Raw genomic sequence first — 18457 nt, forward strand, 5'->3', positions numbered from 1 at the left:
GAAATATCGGTGATAAATATTTACTTACTTTCATAGTATTATAATTGGGCAAGTACGTATATAGAAGCAGTAATGGCAGAACTACGAATGACCTCGCTCTTTTCTGAAAGTTTTTGTTGAACTCATAGACTCTTTCATCGCTCTCCAAAACTCTCACTAGGTTTTCTTCCGAAACTCTCGAGTCATCAAGCGGAACTTAGTTCAGCCACTGATAAATAAAGGTTTTTAACTTCTTAAATTGCTACGCATAAACCTCAGTATAGTAAAAGAACTCTGACATCATATGCATGGGCACGATGCTTAGAGGAAGCAGTGCGAGCTCTGTCCTAAGCAGCAACTTTTCGTCAACCTTTTGGTTAACTTCACTTCAGTCAGGGGAAAAAAAAAGAGATAGATAGAGCGAGAGAAACTTAGTATGGACTTACCAAGCCACAGGAAGAAGTCAATATTTATTTTAATTTATTAGTGAAATAGATCATAGGCTAATTAAAATAAAAAAACGTATTAAATTAAACCATATATTTGAAGTACGTATTTCAAAATTTGGCTTTTTGTCACATCCATTTCATTAATTATGAATTTTATCCGATTAGTTTCGTTTGTTAGTAAAATATGTTTTTAATGACACGTTTATTTTCGGGTTTGTATTGAAGGACAATGTCTTTTCATACACTAAATTCAATTTTTGTCATTGGGCGCGAAACGGGGCCTCTAGAGGCATGGTTTAAGGTTCCTACCAAAATTATATTTTGTATATAAGATACTGGATGACTAAAAATTCCATAGGCTGCATTTAAAAAAAACCTACACTCTTACTCACACATAATATTAAGCATTTATGAAAGATGAACGATGTGAGCATATTTATCTGTAAGAGTGCTTTTAAAATGAAAACTTTTAACCTTAATTCGTAGATTAAAAATACTGATTAGTGATCATGGAATCAATGTTCTATACACCTGACCATGAAATGAATCCATATTTTAAATTCTGATTATTATTGTCTGCATATACATAACTTAGTTGAATCTAATTGGCTTCTTTGCTAAAAATTTTTGTAATTTCTACATGTTTACAGCACAGAACGCAGTTTTATCATCCTCCTATGATTTCCATACTTAAAAAAATATTTTTAAATAGACGAGCCAGAGGACATTAACACAAAATTGAAAAAGTCTATTTCATAAATAATAAAATAATTAAAAAAAAAAAAAGATGAAAATTACCTTTTGGAATATTAAGATGTTCGCTTTCTTTTTCCCAGCTACTAAAACTGGCCCTAAGGGCCTGTATCATCTTTTGATTGGTCCCAGGGGTAAGTGGGGGAACTTGGGCTGGGAGATCTGGAAAATAAAAAAAAAAAAAAAAAAAACTTCGATTGACTTGAGAAAGTTTTATACTTTGTTTTACTTAATGTACTATCTGTAATTTTTATATTTCTTACCATATTTAGGCTGTTTCTTACATAATATTTGTGCGCATACTCCCAATCAAATCCAACAATCCAAAAATTCAAATAAATGACTAGCAAATCAACTTCGTTTTGCATTCTAAAATGTCTGCCACAATCCGACCCGATGCGTGAGTGTCGTGCCCTTTAGAACTGATCCAATATATTAATCGACACCAAGTGTGAGAGAAAAAAAAAAAAAAGAACGGTCAACTCTGGGGTCACCCGTGCACATTTAACTGAGTCACATAAATCACTGACGTAAATCTCAACTTAAGCCGTGAACTTGACAAGTCGGGTCACAAGCCCCAACTCACGTATCCCTACAGGGGGCTTGGCATATAGCCAACAGGGACCTGCTGTATATTTCCAGGGTACACAAGGAACATTGACCATTTATGAAAATAGTTTCTTGGAAAATGGGGGATAAGAAAACGGCTCACATGAGGTGGATGCCATTAAAGAGAGAGACGGCAACAAACTCCTGAACGAAAACAAATCACGGCACGTGACACACACTCCACCCCCAACCACCACCACCATACTACCTTTAGCATTTCCTCATCAGGTGATCGAAAGACCACCAAGCTGTACCACGGGTGTGTCTCCGTTTACTCAAGCTCTTGACGATCTAAAATCTGCCGTGTCAACAGGCGGGCTACACCAAAGCATACCCGAGTTGTTCAAAGTTACCGTGGTTACAGGTACAACACGATAGAATAAGGCCATGGAAATACCCCTGCTTTGCCTTTTCCTCCTCCCCCCTCTCCCCTTCGAGACTTTGTTCTAAATTGCTGTGTTTGACATTGTTGAGTAATCCTAAGTTATTACGACAATGATCTTTTTGTTTCGCCTAAAATATACACACGCACACACCCACCTACTTAAGTCACTCTGCCGTATGTTCTTACATGTAGTCTTATTTCATATTTTTGACTTCTTCCATTAGGAAATCAAATCTTTGTTTTAAGCGTGTAATAATGACAACACAGATCTTTCCCGGTCACTTGGTTTAAGATGCATTTCGAAATGCGAAGCATGTATTCAAGTTGCTTTGTCCATCCATTTATTTATACAGCTTTTCTTATCGTACCTTTTGGCATGCGTTGTCCTTTAGTTATGAAGATTTCCTCACATCCATAATCTTCTCTGATCATGTGACATGTCACATCCATATTCTTCTCTGATCAGTGGACACGAGCATCATCTAATTGCCGTGCTAATACAGGAGCGCTTATTTTGATATACTCTCTATTATTTAGTCTCCAAGTCAGTGTTCCTCTTTCATTTAGGAAACTTTAAAAACAGTTACCCGATCATATAGCAATGCATTAAATGCCAAAGTTCATATCATCCTTCAGTGATGTGCCAGCATCACAGTACTTAGTGCAACTAAAAGTCATTTTGTTTTTCCTTCACTCATTCTTCTTCTTCTTCAACCCATCTGTCCCTTAGTACGGGTAGACTCCTCTGATTAAGAGGTCGTAGAGAATTAATGTCGCTCTGCTGCATCTTATTCTCCTTACCAGAACGCAGACATATCAACCAATGAACACGCATAGTTGACAAACATATCTCATGATCTTTTGGAGACAGGAAAAAGTGGCAATCTTCATCTTCTTCTTCTTCTGCAGCTTTTCCCACTTAAGTAGGATCGCTGTTTGTGGTGAGTCTCCTCCACAACCTCCTGTCTTGGGCTGTAGCCACATCCAAGTTCTTTATCCTCAAGTCCTCCTCCACCATCTCCCTCCATCTTTTCTTTGACCGTCCGCGCTTCCTCTTCCCTGCACATCCATCTGCATGACCTTTCTTCCCACATAGTCTTCCTCCCTCCTCATCACATGACCAAACCATCTGAACCTTGCCTCCTGTATCTTTGCTCCTAAGTTCGTAACTTTCACTGTTCCCCTTACATAATCATTTCTCAGACGATCCTTTCTGGTCACACCGCACATCCACCTAAGCATTCTCATCTCCGCTACCTCCATCCTGCAATACTAATCATAAATCGCCAAAGCTAGTCTTTATTGGCATAAAATTGTTTAAGTTTGATTAAGCCTAAACACTTTTATTTAAACTATCGAGCAGCGAATATATGGCAATAGTAGTAAAAACGTGTTCTGTCATACTGCACAAAGAGATTCGACTGTTGCCGCTTTTGTGAAGGTAGCAAAATGGTTTATGAATGTTAAGCACAGATCATTGCTTACGCCTGATGCCATTCATTATTTTTATTGTTTTTGTTATAATGAAATACAGCACCTGGAGATATTTTTTAATTATGAGTTATTCACATCTTAAACCCTTTCATCACTTACCGACCATCCTGTATAATCTGCTTTTAGAGCTCAATCAAATCTGAAGTAGACTGAATATTTGATTTAGAGCTCAATCAAATACTCAGTCTACTTCAAATTTATTAAGCTACATTATCTTTAACTGTTTCAAATTTTTTTAAATTAATTTTGTATTTATTTTTACGAAACGCTATTTTTCTTTCAGCCGCTAGATGGAGCCACCACAACAGAGCTGTAACCAGAGAAGAGCTGCATGATAAGTTTTTTTGTGACTAAACAAATAATAATAAATAAAAAGATTCTAAATACGAGTGAGTATACACAACTCTCTGAAGAAGATACAATACGAGAGCACCATTCCCCCCCCCAAGAAATATGATGTATTTCTATGAGCAGCAATATTCTGAAAAATATACGATTTCCCGATGTTCAGTATATTCCAGCCATCAGTTTTGTTACAATTTGAGTAACTCATGAAACTGATCCTTAGAAAAGCGAGTAACTGAAAAATATACGACAGCCTGTCATGCAAAGCGCGAGATGATACAAATTGGTAAAGAGCACTTCCGACGATATATGGTTTCAAACATTTAAAGCGGAGTATGTATTTTGAATAGTACAAGGCCAATTAGAACTACCACTGTATTTGAAGACACTTCCGTATATTCCATAATCTTTTTTTTAATAACTTATTATTAGTAACATGGCTGATACTAGGTCATGATACACGTAATCAATTTCCATGGCTACGTAAAGCACTAAGAATTTGAATGATCTGTTGGTTAGGTTTTGATTATTACTTTAGCTGGTGCATCATGACCATTCAAAATAATTTTTTTAGTAAAATTTAATAAATTTTTTTTTTAAATAAAATATAATTAATATTTTTCTTTAGTATTGAAAATTATTTAGTTTCTAGCTAAGTAGTAATGCGAAACTTAAGAAAAAAAAAACTATATGCTTAAACACCATTTTATTTTTTGTATTAAATTTTTATATAAATTTGAGGTTGCGACCCACTTGTGATATAGAATCAGGGTGACCATGATTCTATCTAGTATTTCGTAACTAGATTTAGTACTTTTTATAAATTTTTATAAATATAAATTTTTAGTGTTCTGGTGCGTTGACCAACAGATCTAGTACTTTCTTTCTTCCGAATAAAATAATAATAATAACATGAGAGTTAAGACATATGAGTTTAATATTTTTCTCTTCTCCCACTTCCCCATATGTCACATTCACAACCTTCTCTCCCCCCGAACCCATACTCACGCATTCCGACTGATATTAACTAATGAAAATAAATTCGCTATTCAAACACCACTCGCGCGTTATAAGATCACTACAGCAATGAAAACAAGCGGAAAAATTAAATATTTTAATATGAGTAACCACCTTTTATTTATGCACAGCATAAATTGGACCCCATTGAAAAGATAAATCCAGCCGACAATGGTCAGGTTTTAGATATAGAAAATGTATATCTAGGGGCGTTAAAGAGCTTGGTAGAGAATGGCAACTATTGAAGACTGTAGAAGCATTTGAAAAAAGGTCAAGAATTCAGGATTTTTTTGGAATAAAGTTTTTGAAATGAAAAATGCTGTAGGAGAACAAATGTTTCCTAATTTAACAACATTAGTTAAAGCTGTTGAAAGTTTATTTTTCATTTGGTTAGACTATAATAAATTTAGTTTAATCCTTCATCCAAGTGTGAGCAAACAAAGTTTGCACCTGAAAGTATCTTCAGGACTGGGGTAAGGTGTACCACCTTACTCCACCTTACCCCAGTAAGGTGGTACAACACCGGGGCAACTCGTTGCAAAAGGTGGAGCAAATCCACTGAAGAGACCTCAATAAAGGTCTAAACTACTCTGGGTAGTAGTCCTTCCCTTGATGCATAACATTATACATATCCGCAAGGAGATGTGTTTTGCATTATGGGAGATACTGAGATAGGAGTGATGTTAACTTGCTCCACCTTTGCAACGAGTTGCCCTGGCGCAAACTTTGTTTGCTCACACTTGGATAAAGGATTAAACTGAATTGATTATAGTTAAAGCTGTACTGTGTCTCCCTCATTCATCAGCAGCAACTGAAAGAATATTTTCAGCAGTGACAATAAATAAGAATAAAATAAGAAATCAACTAAACTCCTTGATGAATGGACTTCTTTTGACAAAAGAAAATTGAAATATTCTTCAGCTAGATTTTACTATTTCTGAAGAGTTAATTAATTTAGCAAAATCTGCTAAAAATAATGAATAAATACTTCCAGTGTTTTTCTTGTGAATGGGCACCACCTATATATGTATAAATATATAGAGATTATTTTAAACACTAAAAATTATGCGTTACATTATTTTAAACACTAAAAGTTATATATTAAATTAATACACATATTAAGTGCTAGAGTTACAACTGGGACTTCTGTTATGATAAATGACAACTATAGCTGTTGGACTCATAGATGAGTACAGTGAGATGAGTTTTGATTTTTTTTCTTTTCATTTTTGTCGAATATGTGTTAATTGAGAGGTTTTACATTGAGTTCATCTATGACAATAAGTAGTAATATCGTAAAATGCCCAAAATAGAGTGAAACGAAAGTAAATAAAAATCTAGTACTTTTTTATCACATTTAGTACCTTTTTCTTGCATAAGTTAGTACTAAATATTTTTGCTGAGTGGTCACCCTGGATGGAATAAATTTTAATTTTCAGATACCCAGGGTAACAGATGGCAATGCTGTAGCCAATGAAGTTTTAACTGAGGCTCGGCTATTGCCATTACCCTGGGACGTAGAGTTTCGCTCTCTTAGGTTCCTTCCAAAATTTTGCTCCCGGTGAGGGGGGGGGGGTCCTGAAAGAGCATTTTGAGTCTCCGGGAAAGGTGTTGTGTCGGTGGATGCTTTTCCCTGGAATATGAGTGGTTCTGCTCGGTGGTGGGGGAGCCCGTCACTGAGTAGAGCTAACGCTGAGTTGGACGGTCTTTCGGCCACTACGGAGTGGTCTAGGGATCGTCCTAATTTTTAGAGCTGGATTTACTTATTCAGTAGCCAATGAAGTTTTAACTGAGGCTCGGTTATTGCCGTTACCCAGCCATGACTGGAGCTTTTAGCTCAATAACACCCCATCCACCCATTTTCTTCAATCAGATGAAGGGATAAAGAGTCTAGGACTCAATTCACCCCCCCCCTTAAAAAATTAATTTGAAATGTGTTAATTTAGGCAGTTTTATAGATAAGAATGAATATAAACTCCAACTTGTGGTAGTTTTTCTTAAAGCCACAAAGAATTCCTTCAAGATATGGGTCTTCATGTCTCAAAATACTCCGAAGTATGGAAATCGGGTAATGTTGATACACGATAAACTAACTGACTTATTATTTACAATCTTTCACATGAAAGTTATGGAAGTCAATTTCCATAAAATTTCTCCAAGAAATGCTAAATAAATAAATGAATTTATACATCACACACAAACACACTGAATATTCGGTGTATTATAGATACCTGCTTAACAGCGTTGGATCACTTTCAGCACTCCCTCGATTCATCTAACCATGGACTCCACCAATGTTTGGAACTCCACAGGTGCTCTGTCTCAGGTGGATAGAATAACCCAGACAATATATGTTCCGTAATATAGTGCATTTTCCTGATGGAAGTTTCGGTAATATGCAATGGTCAACATGAATGGGTACATCAGGCTCTCAGATTAGTAAGGATCGCACCAAAAAAACATACTCGAGCTATCACTCCACCACCGCCATCATTCTGCATTGCCCATCAAGTATGATGGGTCCATTGCTTTATGCTATGGATCCATCAATGGTGTTATCAATGTTGTTCTTTCGCCGCTTTAGCCATAGCTACTTGATGTCAGACGAGTAAACCCTCAATGATCGTTTGCTGTTATACTCCATAGGTTGTACCCTAATTTAACCAATTGTTTCGCGTCTATCGAACATCCGTGGATCCTTCCTTTTTTCTTTCCAACAGTTCAGAGAGTTCTTTCCGACCACATGCCCAACAGTCACATGACGTTGTCTGCTTATTCGTGGCACAACGGAGACGCCGTAGCAGAGCAACAAAGTAACCCTTTAGAAAACTACACACACACACACACACACACACACACACACACACACACACACACACACAAAGTAACTGAAATACCCCCAACCGCCCTAACAGTCAAATGAAGTATTATAGGTATGTTAGGAGGTATCCTTAAGTGAAATTAAGGTGTGGAGTGCAATACAGGTCAAGATCGACTGGTTTCCCACGTTATCGTAGCATTAGACTTTTAGTCCGCTTATGAAGGGCAAGTGGTGACAGAAGCCTGCGCACTACCCACTATTAATTGAGCTGTTATGAGCATGGTAAAGATGCAGCTGACTTAGTTATCTACTCCCCAATAGAGTTATTCATTGAAGAATAGATCTCACTCCTACTCCAACCATTAAGTGATTCTACCGGGTCAAATGCATGTGGCAATAGTCAGCGCCAACTCAAACGGTGTTTATCTACTTAAGACTAAATCGAAAAACACGATTAAGGGCATCTTATATTTGTGTGAATGAATGCCATATTTACCATTTCAGAGAAACCTAATAAATCATTTTAAATTATCTATGCAGTCAGTTTTTATTTTAAAGTCATTCGTTTATAATTTATATATTAATCTAGAATTAATGAAACTAAATCATACGAAAAGCGGTTTTCAGAACAAGCTAAATGTTGATTTTTTTTTAAAGAAATATTTGTTTGCACGAAAATTATATCAGTAGCAGTCTAATTAATCCATAACTAAATATATTTCCCCTCTTTATTATTATATTACGTTTACGGCTAACGTCTCGTATGCAGTATCTGATTCAACATTTGGCCATTCAGATAGTACAAACCAATGATGTCTGCTGATTGGCCACTCAATCACGCACTGCCATTTGCTAGCTTATCATCGAGTACCCAGTCACAGCGATGATAAATTTGTAATAATGCTGACTGGCCGGATGTAGTGTCAATTACTGATAATAATTTATGATTTTTTTAAATAATCGACAATGTGTGTGTATATGTCTAAATTAAGGATGTAAAAGGTCCCAAGGAAACATTACTATCGTAATAATTTAAGACAGTGAACTGTCTAAATGTTTTTCGATCCTAGTTTGAATCTTATCTAAGATGTACAGTTTAAAAATATATAATTTCTTTTAAACTATAATATTATATAAAAATAATTAAAAAGTTTTCAATTATTCTTGGATTTCTAGAGTTTACTTAGAATATGTTAATACAGCATAATTTCTTTTAAACTATAATATTATATATAAATAATTAAATATAAATATATATAAATAATTAAATTAATTAAAAAGTCAGTCCAACATATATGTAGATGTAGATGTATCCTTGGAGGGTAACGGATGGCAATGCTTTAGCCAATGAAGTTCTAACCGAGGCTCGGCTATTGCTGTTACCCTCCTGCCATGATCAGAGCTTTAATAGCTCAATAACACCTTATCCCTACACTGTCCTCTACAGATAACGGGGAAGATGAAAAGCATTCTTGCTTCGCCCCTTTAAGCCAGTCCTTATAAGGAATAATAATAATAATTAAAACGTTTTCAATTATTCTTAGATTTCTAGTTTACTTTTACTTAGAATATGTTAATACACCATTTTTTTATGCGCTAGATAAAAGTTAAACTTTTGTTGATCCCAATGTACGATTAAGTGATAGCATTTTAATAATAACATAATATAAATAATATGTAACCTTATTGTGAATGTCCCCTTGAAAGATTAATTAAGGTACTATTATTGACTAGTCATTAAACTAGCCGATTAAGCTGTGGGTTTCGTTTGTTTTTTCATAACCTCGTGTTATTCTTTGTTTTCTTATTAATATTATTCTTAATTATATGATAATTTTGTGATCCTTATAGTCCTTATAAGGACTGGCTTAAAGGGGCGAAGCAAGAATGCTTTTCATATTCCCCGTTATCTGTAGAGGACAGTGTAGGGATAAGGTGTTATTGAGCTATTAAAGCTCTGATCATGGCAGGAGAGTAACAGCAATAGCGGAGCCTCAGTTAGCACTTCATTGGTTACAGCATTGCCATCCGTTACCCTCCAAAGGTATTGGATTGAATGAATCAATCCAATTTTGTGATTTTTACGATAGAGTAAATTTATACTTTTTTTTTCCTTTTAAAATTGTGGTATCGTTTATAATTTCCAACACAACAGTTTTCACTCCCCCCCCCCCCCACACACACACACCATATACACCAGGAGTTTTCTTTGTGTAGCGTGGAATTTTATGCAAGACTTAAATACTTCGTTTTTAATCACATAAAAAAAATCGGGATGAGGATTTGGCCACCAATATTTCCGCATTTCCAAAATCAGCTGATCCCATTTATCTATTCGATTGACTGATAAGAACTTTAAAAGAAATATATCCGGTTTTATTCCCATTTCGAGACCCTGCACGCAATCTGTCGTCACGAGCCTATATCCTTTCAATATCAGTTATCGCTTGCGCCATCTAGTGTGCAATAGTTGAACTGATAAATTATTTGGCGTCGTATAATATTTATTACAAAATTATTTTAAAGAACAGGTGTTATAAAAGTTATCAAACAATGTTAATGAAGCAAACTAAAAAATCGAAAAGTAGAATGCGTCAAGTAAGCAAACGTTTGAAATATGTTTAAAAATTATCCGATTATTTAGCAGCATTCCTCTACGTTGTTTTATTTGTTGATAAACTAATATGAATAATGTCAAGTTTTCGAGTTCTCTTCCCTGGATAAGTCTGTGGTGAAAAATTAACTTTCAGTGACAAGTTCCACTTAAATATTTACAAAAAAATTTAAATTTTAAAAATGGTGATAATTCTTTAAAAACAATCGTGGATCTTTAATATCCTAATTATGCATTACTTCTTAAGTTTTTTCCCCCCATTTAGACTACTAAATTTGCTTTTTTTTTGTATTCGAAGGGAAATATGACTATTATAAAAACATATTTTGACTTATTCTTAGCATTATGTTGATCACATTTAAGAGAAATGAATACACATAAAAAATAAATAAAGTAAATATATAATAAGATGAAAGTTCAGTTAAAGATATAATAAAAGCCTATTTTCACTCAGTTTTTTTTTATTTTAATTTAATTATATGAAAATTTATTTATTATTTTAGCTTAAGATTGGTTGAATTTTTATAAACCTCAAAGTTAAATTTGAGCGAGAATTTAAGCTAGAAGGGAGAAAGTTTATTAGTTGAAACTTTACTCCTACTTCCTTTTTTTTCTTAATTGATCATTATGTTTCACATACAACTTAAGAACGCTAAATTCCCGTCAACAATCCAATAGAGTTTAGCGAAGATGGGCGGGAAGGAGTATTGACTGATTTATGCGGATGGTGTGGAGAAAAATAAACAAGGCATTCAGTGAACAAATCTTAGGGCTTAGAAGCAAAATCGCTGCTGACAAGTCTTCAATCTACCACTTGGCTCCCTAACTGTAGTTGTTATCGCTCCACGCCATTCGTCGACAAGGCACTGAAGAGGCAGACAACTAGGCGCCATTAAACCAGGAGTAACTACGCCATTACTTATGTCCATATAAAGTCACTAGAGTTTTTCCTCAGTGTAATTTATCACTGGGCATCGTTACATTCACAAAGCAAATGAGAAGCTGTGGAGTCTGTTATGGTTACTACGTAAAAAGATATGGAGGGGAAATACGGGGGACAGATAGATGAAGTACGGGAGAGAAGAAAGAGGGGGTATTTTGGTGCTCCACTTCGTGTCTTCAAACTCTCGTGAATGATGTACACCAGATTTAGGTGAATGACCATTAAAAATGTAGCCCAAAACGCACCTTAAGTTTGAGAGTTTTATATGAATTACAAATTAAATATTATAAAAAAATATTTAAAAAAAACAAAACAAGAAAAGCTATTTATCTGAAACCGTTGTTAATATCATTCTACTGAAATTTCAAATTACTGTTTAAAATAGCATCACAGTTATTTTTGTTGTTATCACACGATATCTGTGATGCTATTTTAAACAGTAATTTGAAATTTCTGTTGTATATCAAACTACTGACTGACGTCAGAGCGATATACATATACATAAGATATACATATTTATAATACAAAAAGAATGGATAACAATTACATACAGAAAGAACAGTTATTTAGATCGGCAAAAAAAGGGGTTTTTTTTCGAATTCAAATACGCCATTTATTATTTTTTTTAACAGTAACGTCTGACAATTGTTAATGTTACTATTGAAATTACCAATAGTAACATTAACAATTAACATTAACAAATACGCCATCTGCTCCTCTCAGCAGATGGCGTACTTGTATCTTGTTAACAGAAAGTTAATAATTAATATGAAAAACAGAAAAACAAAAGAATAACTTTATGTTCTATATACGGGACTGTTCGGACAGTATTTTAAGTCTCAGATCGAAGCTATCACAAAATAGTTTTGTTTACTTCATTATTAGCACTATATTATGAAAAAAAAATATATGACATTTTAAAATGAGAGTTTAAATCGTACGAACAGAATAAGACAAACTAAGAGTATCTTAAAGAAAAGAAAAAAGTGAGTGGCGTCAGTAATCTTATCATTGAAGAAGGCAGGGACGAGACAGTTTGACAAGAACAATAAGATCACGCCAGCAAGGCCTTGGTGGATTCGTCAGTCGACAGATTATAATTAATATTCTCTATCAACATCCGGAGACTTCAAAAAACTGGTTGAACAAGAAAATCCAGTCGACTGAGCCGATGTATATTTTTGCTCAATCTCTTCTTAACAAGTTAGAATGAGTTTTCTTTTTTCAATCTTTCAAAATGTAATTTCTTTTTCTCTCTCTTTTGGAAGGTAGAGCTAATTTATGAATTCATGTTTACATGTAGTTGTCAGAACAGGTTGTGAGACGTGCAGTCGAAAAAAGGGGGAAGTTGGGGGCACATTAAGACTTTAAACGCAGGAAGTAAGCTTGTTTTAAAGATACTGATCTTTTACATCTTCACTACGTTTGCTCGGATTGGAAGAACAACTACAGAGTAATCTTGTAAACCACTATTGTAAGAACCGTTAATGTCAGAGAGCGATACAGATGGGGGGGGGGGGGGTTCTTGGAGAAAATATATTAACGTAGAAGAAACTATCTAAATGAATGAAGCATAGTTGGCTAGTTCTTTATTGCTATCCTGAATCGTATGCTGATAGGACTAAATGGTTAGGTCATAGACCCAGGTTTTGCCAATCTTAAAAAAGCTCCGTAGTACAGTCGCGACACTTGCCCCCTCGGTTCAAAAGACATGAGCTCGAATCCTGTCTAGGATACGTAGAACTTTTGGACTTTTTTTTTTTTTTTTTTTCCAGCTAGTTTTAGACGGTCATGCACGGAGGTGACAAGATTTTGTCTCTAGAAAACTCGGGATTTTCATCGTGCAAAACAGGCGAATGATCAGAAAAACGCACACAATGAACAACCATACTATACTGGCTTCGGTATGCATTAGTTGCTTTGACTGTAATAAAACAAAGCCAGTTTTATTTATGAATAACAAACCAATCAGTTGCTACCATCTTCGAGACTTTTAGTGGCTTATTGACTCTTTAACTATTCTATGATTTTTGTATACAAAAACAAAACAAAAATGAATGTACCAACTAAACTTTGGATCAATACCTTTAGTGACGGAATAACATTTTAACGTTAGGAATACGTCGCGACGTATTTCGTATATCAGGATTTAATTCCAATGAAATATTAGGATATATGAAGTGTTATGAATCTATACATAAACGTGTACGTGCATACATAATATATATATTTGTATATGTACAGACACACACATATTATGTTTTTAGAAAATATTTTAAACTAGTTAAGAAATTGGGTTACATTATATAAGTTCCATTATTATTTCTGAAACAAACAAAATCTTTGCAGGCCAAGTGGAAACAAGCAGATAAATTCATATTATTATACGGAGTATAAGAATGAGAAATATACTATAAAGTTATATATATATATGATTAAGGTCTGACACATTTTAATTTAATCTCCTTGTTGTACTTCGGCTGGATTAAAACGAATACTTAACACAACTAAACTATACTAATATTGTGTTCAGGACATAATTGGAAAGAGTTTGCATAACAATGGGATTATATTCCTCAAAAATTAAAATAGAAAAGTAAAAGTAAATTTTAAAATATTTTAAAAGCCCCCCCCCCCCCCCCCGGCTAAACTTAATTGAGTTTTTATGAGAAAACTATTGTACAGATCGTGTTTTGTATAGCAAAACATCTTTCATATTTCAAGATGAGTTTTAGCGCAAATTATGGTTGTCCTTTTAAAAGACAAAGGCTTGCCACAACTGATTGCTTGTAGGCCAGAAATCAAAATTGCGGTCCCCTCTCCCTCTAAAAATTCCTCACGTGTTAAAACTGATTTCGACAAATGTTTAATAAATATTTCAGATAGACAAGGTTGGCTAGTGACCCTCTAAAAGTGTTGGAACCTTCAAATGAACCTTTGAAAAGGGTCTCCTAAACAACAGACAAGAACTTAAGACAGACCATACAGCTTCTTTCCACGTGTCTTAACGACTGAGCTCACGCTCGGCAGCTGGTGACGACTTGTATTAACCTGCCGTTCGCCTGAGCGTGACAACATATGGCGGGTGGAAAAGCCCAATTGCTGCGGGGAAGGGCAGTGCCATTGCTGAAACTAGAGAAGGATGGGGGAAACGAAAGAAAAAAGGGGGAAACAACCGAAGGGAACAGAAGAAACGGAGAGGGGGGGTGTTCAGAAAGAGGGTGCGGAAAAAACTCTTGAGGTTCTGGGGTAAAAGAGCGACTTGCAGCATGTGTTCCTTGGGGTGATTTGTGAGGACAGTTGGAGAAAGTCACAACTCCTTTCCTTTTTTGGAATTCTTCCTTCCCAGGGCCGACAGTAATATCTTTACTTTTTTATGCTTTTGTTTATTTTCCTGTTAAGATTTTTTAGCGGAAAATTCGTAACAAGTTCCCTCATTTAAAATTAAAATTTTCAAAATAGCTTTTTTTTTAAATTGGAAATGGTGCTGATGCAGAAGAGAGTGTGTATTCTGTTATACAATGAAAATATATAGTATCCACCAAATATAAACTTTTGAAAAAAAAAAAGGAGGCTGCACAAGTTTTACGAAGTTCGTAAGTTCAGCTATCCGAAGAAATCTTCAGAAGTTCTCTTTTTTGACCATAGGTGGCGCTGACAGACGAAGAAAAGTGATTTGTTCACGGTGAGCTGTTGCCAACGGTTAAAAATAAAGTAGTTAATTACAGTTTTTTTTCTTTTTCTTTTTTTTTATCAGAGGGTGAAAGGAGATTGATGGAATATGCGGAAAGCGAATAAAAAAAAAAAAAAACGCCTCCTTAAGTCTCATCTCTGGACGTTCATCAGTATCCAGTAACAAAGAACCAGGTGAAAAAAAGGAGAGAGCTTTAAGCCAGAGTATATACAACTTAAAAGCAGCAGAAAACAGGCGCCTGTACACGAACAAACCTCACCTGTTTTCCCATGCTCCGGGCAAGACGGCCGGGTGTGTCACGCAAGCATACTCCCAGCGACGACCAATCAGATTCTTACTACGTGTACTACGAGTCTAGACTCATGAATGAAAGCGTAAAAGGGAACCGTGAATGAATCTAGTTTTTGTCGTGAACGTCAACCTGCTTTGCCCGAGGGGAGGGTTGATTATGAATGAACCGGATGGGAAGTCATCTGCCTTGCGTTTCTACCCGACACCGTACTGCCGGAGGATACTATTTGGCGTTAGCGTAGACACCGTGAGAACCACAACCCTGGGACAGTAGAAGGTCGAAATCGACCCCTCCCTCCGTAAGAATGAAAGATGTCAATATTCAAACCCCCCCCCCTTTTTTTTCGGACTTGATTTAAAAATAGGAATAAATTTGAAGCTAATATTAATATATGAAAAAGGACTTCAATTCATATTGGGACATTTACAAAAATTACATGTGCATTGATATCCAATGATGGATTTCTTCGTTATCTTGCTGAAGAAATTAGAAGACTAATAATACAAATCACGTTTACAGTTGAAACAACTTAACAGCACTGCATGAAGTTCTCAAGCCTAGGAAAAACTTGCTTCATAAGAAATGATTTCGACACAGTAATATCTTTTCATCGAATTAAAATTTGATTTTTATTTTAATATGGCGTTTTATATTTATAAGATAAGTTTCTACTTACTATATTTACTATAGTGTTCGCCTACTCCCTATTAGGGAATAAAAGGCGTTAGTTGATTTTTTTTTTTTTATATTTATAAGGTCTATTTATAGATCATATATATCATGATAGTACATTCAAATCTTGCTTTTCACAATAAGTTTAAGTAAAAAATAATAATCATTATTTAATTTATGTGTATATAAAATAAACTAACCAAATATTTTTTATTTTTTGGTTAAAAACCAAATAATTTTATTTATTTTTTCGTTTTAATTCCAACACCTACTTATTTTATTGAAGATAAATAAATACTTCGCTTCAAAAAAAATTGTTTTATGAGTTTTCGGTAGAAGAAAACTCATCCTGGGTGGGTAAAATGTGTGCTAATGCTGGAGCCAATGAAGTTTAACTGAGAATCGGCTGTTGCTGTTATCTCCTAGGGCGCGGAGATTCGAGAGATTGAGTCGCTCACTTGGGGTTTTTGCCCTAAGGGAGAAATTTGAGTCTCCAGGGAAAAGTGTTCTCCGGCACGGCCCGCTGAGGGACTTTGTCGGTGAATGCTTTTCTTCGGAATATGAGCGGTTCTGCTCAGTGGTGGCGTGTGGGTGGATGGTTATCACTGAGTGGAGCCAACGCCGAGATGGACGGTCTTTCGCCCACGATTGAGTGGCCTAGGGATCGTCCGAATTTTTAGAGACGGCTTTACCTTTAAATATGGCACTGCTGTAGCCAATGAAGTTCTGAGGCTCAGCTATTGCTGTTACCCTCCTGCCATGATTAGAGCTTTAATAGCTCAATGATACCTTATTCCTACACATTCCTCTACAGATAACGGGGATATGAAAAGCATTCTTGCTTCGCCCCTTTAAGCCAGTCCTTTTAAGGACTTTAAATTGTTTTATGCTTTGTTTTGCAATTTGCAAAATGTTAACACTATTCATAGAACTATTTTCTTTTCTTCTAATTTTTTTTATCAATTATTAAAATTTTGTAATACATTTTTTTTTTACCGAGTACTAGAAAAATTTCCCAGGTTGCATCTGTTGGTATAAATCGAGAGAATTTTGCTTCCTGTGTCTTACACCACATAAAATATATCAAAGTAAATATAACCGCATAAAATTTGAAGTGGAGAGCACTCCTTTTCCACCCACACTGTTAGTATTCGACAGTGATCTGAAGAGCTACAAATGTTGACTACATGGATGCTAGCTAAAAATAGATTCTGCCGATTCTGGGAGGTATCCGATTTGCTTTTTCATGCAGACATATTTATACAGTACACACAGCAGAAATTTTGTTTGTAGGATTTTAGTGGGCATGGTGGAAGTTATTCCTGTTTGATAGAGACCGTAAAGGAAAAAAAGTACTTAAGGATTAAATAAGTGTCATTAAAAATTTTTAATTTGAATTAAAAACGATTTTGAAATGAAACATAAGCATTCTAAATTATTTCATTTAATCTCTCACGATTTCCGTTACCGATTACATATGAAATAAAATGTTATAAACCATCATTGTGCATGATATATATATTATCCATTTCATTTCTAATATAATATCACAGATCACACACACAATATTCATCATTAATCTATTTGGATGTCATCCCTGTTATTATTAATCAAGAAATAGTCACCATTCTTTCCTAAGGATTGGATTTAAAAGGTGTTCAAGTCCACCAATAGCTGTTATATAAATAGAAATATCGTCTTGCGTATATTATATTATATGCGTGGAGTACGTGGTTCATTTGATTTTATATTATTATTATTATTATATGGCTTGATTTTTATTTATTTATTATCAGTTTAAATTGTACGTGGTTCATTTGATTTTATATTATTATTATATGACTTGATTTTTATTTATTTATTATCAGTTTAAATTTGTTTATATTACACTCACAATATCGCTGGTTCCATGGGCTTTTATTATTATTTCATTTATTTATTTATTTATTTTTATTTTTTGCTAGATGAGTGAAGCAAGAATGCTTTTCATATTCCCCGTTCTCTGTAGAAGAAAATGTGTGGATGGGGTATTATTGAGCTATAAGCTGGTCATGGCGGGATAACTGCAATAGCCGAGCCTCGGTTAAACTTCATTGGCTACAGCATTGCCCTCCATTACCCTCTGTCTATCATAATTTCTCGGGTTTTTATTATTATATTATATTATATTATATATATATCTTTTTTTTTGGTATGTGGGGGGGGGAGATGGACTGAGTCCCTGATTCTTTATCCCTTCATCTGATTGGATCTGTGTGGATGAGTTGTTATTGAGCTAAAAGCTCAAGTAATGGCTGGGTAACGGCAATAGCTGAGCCTCAGTCAAAACTTTATTGGCTACAGCATTGCCATCCGTTACCCTCTGTCTATCATAATTTCTCTGGCTTTTA

General features: G+C 35.0%; 1 protein-coding gene across 4 annotated transcripts in view; it reads right to left on the bottom strand.

The window, feature by feature from the left end:
* The window catches only part of pnt (ETS transcription factor pointed), a 129653-nt gene that overhangs the window by 26373 nt on the left and 84823 nt on the right, over positions 1-18457 (bottom strand). For all 4 annotated transcript variants that reach the window (XM_090412696.1, XM_090412695.1, XM_090412698.1 and 1 more), the window contains one exon: positions 1227-1343. In XM_090412696.1, coding sequence (XP_090268822.1) covers positions 1227-1343 — 117 coding nt within the window. The remainder of the gene's footprint in view (positions 1-1226; positions 1344-18457) is intronic.

This window comes from Typopeltis vanoorti, chromosome 23 (genome assembly GCF_054136105.1).
Source record: "Typopeltis vanoorti isolate ZY-2024b chromosome 23, IOZ_Tvanoo_1.0, whole genome shotgun sequence".
Lineage (NCBI taxonomy): Eukaryota > Metazoa > Arthropoda > Arachnida > Uropygi > Thelyphonidae > Typopeltis > Typopeltis vanoorti.